Source organism: Myotis nattereri, assembly GCF_964212035.1.
Source record: "Myotis nattereri genome assembly, chromosome: 4".
NCBI lineage: Eukaryota > Metazoa > Chordata > Mammalia > Chiroptera > Vespertilionidae > Myotis > Myotis nattereri.
Genome location: NC_138079.1, coordinates 63,863,751 through 63,871,639, shown reverse-complemented (window position 1 = coordinate 63,871,639; position 7,889 = coordinate 63,863,751). Strand labels below are relative to the sequence as shown.

The window sequence follows — 7,889 nt, the reverse complement described above, 5'->3', positions numbered from 1 at the left end:
AAAGGGCTTGCACTTAAAACCATGGCAAACGTACTGCTTTGTGTTTACCTAGTTCTACTTTATTTTCTCTTCCTAAACACAAGAAAAAATGGCAGGTTGTGGGCATACAACTAATTCTGGCCAATGGTTTATAAGTGAAGTTAAAGTTGCCTCTGCCACAGCATTCAAAGCTACCTGTTGAGATGGAAGAACCACAAGATGGAAGTTGCCTGAATCCCTGAGTCACTACATAGCTGACAATGTCATTCTTGGATTAGAACTTTTGTGAACAAGAAATACACCTTTGTTGTGTTAACTCATAGAAATTTCAGGATTACTTTGTTACTGTAGGGTAGCCTAGCCTGTCCTAACTCAATTGGGCAAACAATTTTCAATATAAATAGTGGCAAACATGACTTGCTTGGGATTTTATCTTATAAAAAAAACAAAATTATAAAAATCAGTTTATTTTCTCTTATTGTTAATAAAGTATAGATTATAATATGGTTATGCTTACAATAGGGGATGAATCAAGTGTTGGGCTTTTGACACTTTTTTCCCTAAGGGTTCATATATGCCTACTAAACTTCACAAAACTGCTCTAAAGATGGAGTATGTCTCTTTATCACTATTTTGAATTACTAAATTAAAATGTAATACACATCCATTATCATATTCTAAAGATTTCTCTTAGGTAAAAGTGTGAAATTTAACCATTGGAAAAAAGTGTTATTCTTAAAACATTAAAAACTGTTAAGCCCTTAGAAAATCCGTTTGGAAGTTTTAGAGGAAAAAATAGAAATGTTGGTATGTAAAAAATGATATTTTATATACTTCTTGAAAATAATAGTTACTATTACTTTTTCTGAACTTCAGGGGATTTCCTAACTCTGGATTTTTACAAAAATATAAAAATAAATTAGAATTCATTTTGGTCTGCTCAGCTAAAATCAGTGAAAAACAATCTCTTATTTAGCTACAAATAATCCAGGAAAGGAGAATCTGGCAGGTTGGGTGTCATCCCAAGACCCCACAAGGGAGTTTTGATATGGAAAGAAATAAAAATTACCAAAAAAGGGGATAGGAACATTTTGAAAGCTTTAATACACAGAAATTACCATATGTGACCAGTACATTTAAAAAAACGTATTTCTACAGGCAGCACTAAGAACCTTAATGCTAAAATATCTATCTATATAAAAGCCTAAGCAACCATCTCAACCAAATGGACGACTAGACAGGCTGTGTAGGGCGACCAGCCAGCAGGGGGATTAGTGAGGGACGACCAAACGACCAAGCAGCAGGCTGCATGGGGAGACCAAGCCAGCGGGGGGGCGGGGGGGGGGCAGTGAGGGATAACCAAACAACCAAACAACCAGCAGGCTGTGTGGGGCAACCAGGCCAGCAGGGGCGGCAGTTGGGGATAATCAGGCTGGCAGGCAGAGGCAGTTAGAGATAATCAGGCTGGCAGGGGTGCAGTGAGGGGTGATCAGGCCGGCAGGCAGAGGTGGTTAGGGGTGATCAGGTTGGCAGGCAGGCAAGCAGTTAGGAGCCAGCGGTCCAGGATTGTGAGAGGGATGTCCCCCCAGGAGTCTCGGATTGGAGAGGGTGCAGGCTGAGCCAAGGGGAACACCCCCCCACCCCCCCGCATGAATTTCATGCGCCAGGCCTCTAGTATGACATATAAAACAAGGAAAAACTCTTTAGCCTATCTATGTGATCTTTTAACACTAACATGATAAGTATTCCTTGGAAAACTGAATAAATCTATCATTTTCTTTAATACTTCATTCCCCAAATGGAAAGATGTCTTTTTTAAGATTCTTAATTCTTAGATAAACTCCATGATAAACATAAAGATTTGATCCCTGATTAGGTACATGCAAATCTTGATTTTTTTGGTTACTTTACCTACTTAAAAATAAACTGAAAGGATTCTAAGAAATGCTTTATGTAATTTCAGGATATTTTGATTCCCAGTTAAAATGGATTGGAAAACATCTTCTGTTTTCCAATTCATTATAATTAACAAATGCAATAATGATTTTTATCAAAGATTTATTACACAAATTTCATTTATGTGTTGATTAAATCATTTGACCCATTAAATTCAATTTTTATTTATATACAAAATGTTGGAAGTTTTTATTTTCCTAATTTGATGTGAACATTAATAAGAGTTACAACTAGACTAATTAACATTAATTCAACTTATTAAAAATATGACATTCACATAATTCAAAATGCAGAAACATTAGAAGGTATGCAAAATATAAAGGCAATCTTCCATCCATATTTCTCATCTGCCCAGGGCCTACTCTCCTCTGTGGATAAACACTGTTCTTAGATTTTTATGAATCATTTGGTGTTACTCTCTGTTTATACAGGCTGATACAAATATATACCAATGATGGTTCTCAGTTCTTGGCTCATTAGTCTTCCCTGAAGCAGTAAATAGAATTTACTATGCTCAACACCTAGAAATGGCCATACCTGGGCTTCTCCCCTAGTTTTTCTCCTACCTCTCTAGCCACTCCTTCTCTATCTCCCCAGCAGGCATTGCTAACTCTGTGTGTTCCTTACAGACCAATTACTCTGTTTTCTCATGCGGTGCTCGTCCCGAGTGAGCTCATCTATTATCATTGGGGCATAAATTAAGATATTGGCACTGATGTAATTTGTGGGCTAAGAAAGCCTTTTCAGAAGAGGTGAGTTTGCAGGATAAGGGGCAGTTCTGTAGAAAAGAAAGAGGGTAAGATTTCTAGATGGAAAAAGAGTATATTTATAGAAAGATACTCCTAGATAAAGGAGGGACAAGAGTTGCACACTGATGATCAGCTCAATGTCTAACTTAAAAATCACTTGTGAATATTGAATAAAGAATGAATAATATCAAAGGAAATTTTTACCAGAAAAACATAATTTTGCTAAATCAGCCATGGGAATTATAGAAAATGAAAGAGATTAAACTAAACCTAAAAGAAATGGGCCTAGGAGTAATTTGAAATAAAAACAGAAGTGAAAACTATCAGATGCCCTAACTGGTAACCTCGTGTCCAATCTGCTGGCTATTGCCAGTGTAGCATTCTGCTTTAGGCCACCTTGATGTATGGGAAGGTCATCAGGACAGCTTTGCAGATTGGCAATCTGTAAACCTTTCTCCAGATGCAGGAAGTATTCTGCAGCAGACCTTTAAAGTTCACTTCTCCGCCTGGTGGAGACCTTCATTTCCAGTGGTACTGCTTTTTATGTCTATCAACCATAAGAAAGGCATGTCAAAAGCCAGTTGCTTTCTAATGTAATGCCCCAATGACATTAAATGGTATGAAAAGCATTTGTTCCCTTTTTGAATACAATTTTAAAAATAAACGTTTTCATTTTTTTATGCCAGCTGAGAAAAAGAATAGTCTCCCAAAGTTACAAACTCATGTCCAAAAGCCAGAACGAGAAGCAGCTAACCCTGTGAGGACAGTGTATGTAGTTGACCCTGTTTTGACTTTCTAGGTCACAGGATTTTTTGCTCTTAACCCAATGCTTTCTGCTGTTTAATCTTTATATTCTTCTGAACTGATGGTTTCCATGTCTGTAGAAGTCCTAGAGCTGCATCAACAACAGACTAAGCCAAGGAGCAGCTCCTCATGCAGAGCCAGGATGTGATGTGGTCCTGTCCCTTCATTTCTGTGGACCTCATTGTCCTCATCTGTGCTAACATCAAAGAACCAATAAGAGAAATATATAAAATAAAGTTGCTCTTTAAATCCTAGAATGCTGTCATACAATTGTAGGGATCTCCTAAACTTGGAATTACCTCCTGTTTGTATTAAATTTATTTTTATTGCAATAAGAAAGAATTATTAGGATACCAACAGATAGAGCATTTCATACTCCATTCCCTATAAATTCTCAATCAATAGCTACTATAACCTCAACAAGAAATTCAATTGTAGCGTTATTGCAGGAGGTACACAGGTATTACTCAGGTACCCTCACTACAGACATACAACATCTTTTTCAGAAAAGATGGCATATTTGGCTAAAGAACAATAATCATGACCTAATAATTTCATATTCCCATAAGAAAAAAAATCACTACATGGAAATGCCAGAGATCTCAAGCCCATTTGGAAGTTTCAGGGAGCTCTCTTATAACAAGTAGTGTGACATGATTAAACAAGAGCTGCCCCAGAGCGAGGCAAGCTGTACTCTAGTGTGGTTATCTCACTGTGTACTGTGGACCCCAGACAAGTCACAGCCTTTGCAATGTCTGTTCTTTACCAGCAAAACAGGTCCATATGATCTCTAAGGTCCTTTAAAATTCCACACACCGTGACTTTTCTCATTACAGCAGTCTTTAAATATACAAATCCTGATGTAATTTCCTGGAGGGGAGAATAAAATAGAGTTTGAATTCTTCAGCCTGTTTCAGTGACTTAAAAAACACACACAACACTACAGTTTTTCATCAGAAAGGCAAAATCTTTAGTGGTGCTATTGAAGGCCCGATAACGATTTACTCTTCTTCATGTAAATGTGGAAGAATGCTATCTGCATATAGGCTAATTTTGTCCACCACTGAACCAGAACAGATTAAATGACTATGCTTGAACATCTATCTCAGGGAGATTGCAAAGGGCTTTGATGAGAGAGGAGATGAAGTCTCTGTATCAAATAAATTATCTATTTGCATCTAAAAGCCATGACGTCTATTCAAACACCATGTTTTTGAAAGGGGCAAATATTGCTTGGCTAGTTTAAAAGCTATGAAGCAATTTGGGGGTTTCTATTCAATGGAATAAGAGGCAAGAACCAAAAGTTTTAAGTTTAGTGCAGGATTGAAATACACCCAAATGTCAGCATACTGCTACATCTACACTAAATGCATAACTTCCCAGACATCATTGACATGTCTCTCAGTTTACTCAGAATTTCAAAAAATTAGTTTATTCAGCACAGACTTGTCAACATATTATTTTAAGATAGTGAGACTGTGGTTTCAGTATAAGGGAAGACATCTCACAGAAAGGTTGAACTTAGCAAAAAGCCTCTATTTTCTCTATACAAATTTAAAAATTTAAGTCATCTGCAAGCCCATCGGTCCATTAATATTTTTGTGTGTTTCCTTATATTATTTTTCTGATATATGTGTGGGTGTGTTTTTAACAAAACATAGGACCACGATGCATATATTGCCTTTTGATTTGCTTTTGTCACCAGTACCATACAGTATATTGAACACCTTCACATAACCCTGGGATTTCATGTATAGACAGTTTCAAACCAGCACTTTGATGAGACCTATTGCTTCCTCAGGAATGCCTGAAGGGTTTTCAGGGTGTGGAGTGTGGCTGAGTGGACATAATTCTATCTCTTCCCATCCAGCCTATATCCCACCTTCATCAATAAGATCTTTTTAAACAATACAGTTTATTTTTTTATTCATCTGTTTAAAAGTTTTATTCATCTGTGAAAAAGAATAGTTGAAAATCATTGCTCTGTATCATTTTTAATGTCTTTAATTTTCAGTATATATATATGTATATATATATATGTATATATATATCATATTCTGATTTACAAATTCCTTTTGGCATAGTAGGTAAGATTCAGACTTGCTGGGTTTGAATCCCACTCTGTCACTGACCAACTGTGTGACTGTGCTGGTTTTAAAACACCCATAAATTCTTTGACTGTTCTGCTATAAATATAGATATAAATAGATATTAATCAAGAGTCTATACTAATCAGAATGTCTTCAATTGCAATGACAGATAATCCAACCCAAAATGATTTGTGGGGAAGAAAAAACTTTTATTGGCTTACATATCTTACATATTATATATGTAAGCCAATAAATAAGTTATTTTTTATTAGTTTCTGTCAAGCCTAGATCCAGGTACTCATCAAATCTCTGTCTCTAACTCTTGATCTCTCAACCATCTTTTCTTCTATGCTGATTGCATTTTCAAACAAGCTACCTTCATGTCAGGGCCCATGGAATTTCCAGCTTTATATTTAACATTTTTACATTAAAGTTGGAATTTTACTTATAACCACAGACTCTGAGGATTAAACAGAAAGGGTGTTTATTAAAAGACTACCTTGTAGGCTACAGAACTGTTGTAAAGGCTGGAGAACCATTCTTGTAGCCAAGCTTCTGACAAGCATGATCTAAAGAACTACCATCAGTGCTGCTATTGCCACCACTAATATTGGGTGCTATGTTTGCACTGGTGCCAAGAGCTCAAAGGCTGCTGGTATCAAGGCCAGTCCAGGTCCAGAAACTCAACCATGCAACCATTGCCACCCCCAAAAGCTATACATCTTAGTATCTGTAGGGGAACTCACTGAGATGCAATGTGGCTCCAGCAGCAAAGATATTTGGGCAATGTCAGACTCTTAACTCTCTGTAGCCTCAGGCTTGGCTGACTACACAGAAAATGGGAATGCCAAAGATAAATAGTGTGCACCCAGGAAGGAGGCTAATGAATGTACAGAGTGTGATAACTGCCTGATGTTATCTGCTAACTTGGGAATGCATTGTTCATTCTGGTCTACTGACTACTAACTAAATGGTTTTATTATTAACACCCTATACAAAGAGAATCTGTCCTGGAGGGGTATGGATTTTTCCCCTGCTGGCTACCACTGGGAGCAGCTGCATTGCCCATGTGTGTAAGTTTCTCTTATGAAAGCCCTCATGCATTTGAATAAGGCTACCTGTCAGTTCTTCAGAATCGATCCTGAATTTAAACATTTGAGCAACTATCTCTCTTCCACATTTCATGTAGCTATTCTCAGCTGGGCTGGCTAGTCTCCAAGGATAGTATGTTTTCTGACATTGGCCAATCAGTGGATTCTAACCTCATGATTACAATCCTATATAATAAAAGGGTAATATCCTCACTAGCCAAATAGGACCCCAGACCTTACTTCTTTGAGTTGTTGATTTCCCAAAGTTTCACATGACCCAGTGATTGCTGAAGGCATCTAGGTCACATGGCCTGTTTCCTCACTGGACTGGATTGCTACATAAAAGTTTTAGGTATTGATCCCCGGCATCCCCGGCGGACTGAGCGGCGGATAGGCTTTGGCTGGAGCCCGAGATGCTTGGAGGACTTGGTGGCCATGGAGTTGGGCGAGCTGCTCTACAACAAGTCCGAGTACATCGAGACGGCCTCTGGGAACAAAGTTAGTCGCCAGTCGGTGTTGTGCGGAAGTCAGAACATCGTTCTCAATGGCAAGACCATTGTGATGAATGACTGTATTATCCGAGGGGATCTGGCAAATGTAAGAGTTGGACGTCATTGTGTTGTGAAAAGTCGGAGTGTCATAAGGCCGCCGTTCAAGAAATTCAGCAAAGGGGTTGCATTCTTCCCTTTACATATTGGGGACCATGTTTTTATTGAGGAAGACTATGTGGTCAACGCGGCTCAGATTGGCTCTTACGTTCATGTTGGCAGGAACTGTGTGATTGGGCGCCGGTGTGTGTTGAAAGACTGCTGCAAAATTCTTGACAACACAGTACTACCCCCAGAAACGGTGGTCCCACCATTCACTGTCTTCTCAGGCTGCCCAGGACTCTTCTCAGGGGAGCTTCCAGAATGTACCCTGGAGCTGATGATTGACGTCACCAAGAGCTACTACCAGAAGTTTTTGCCCTTGACTCAGGACTAATGTGTCTGTCTCGTGTTGAATTCGCTTGAGCTCTAAGATGAACTTGGGGACAAAGTGAACCAGTCAGCATCTACAAAGAGCTCTTATGTCTTTGACACCTTCTACCCATCCTTTTTTGTTGTTGTTGGGTTTTTTGTTTAATTCTTCTGAAGTTCTCAATCATCCTCGGCTCTGAGCTCTTAAGACTTTAATAATAGACCATCTGGAGGAGTTGTCTCCAAAAGTTCTGCTTAAAC

At 38.4% G+C, this 7,889-nt stretch overlaps 1 protein-coding gene across 1 annotated transcript; it reads left to right on the top strand.

The window, feature by feature from the left end:
- Positions 1-7,104: 7,104 nt before the first annotated feature.
- LOC308518517 (dynactin subunit 5-like) lies at positions 7,105-7,653 on the top strand (the record flags this gene model as incomplete). Its single annotated transcript, XM_081090260.1, has 1 exon — positions 7,105-7,653. The coding sequence occupies one exon, from the start codon at positions 7,105-7,107 to the stop codon at positions 7,651-7,653; it is 549 nt and encodes a 182-aa protein (XP_080946386.1).
- Between the last annotated feature and the right edge of the window lie 236 nt (positions 7,654-7,889).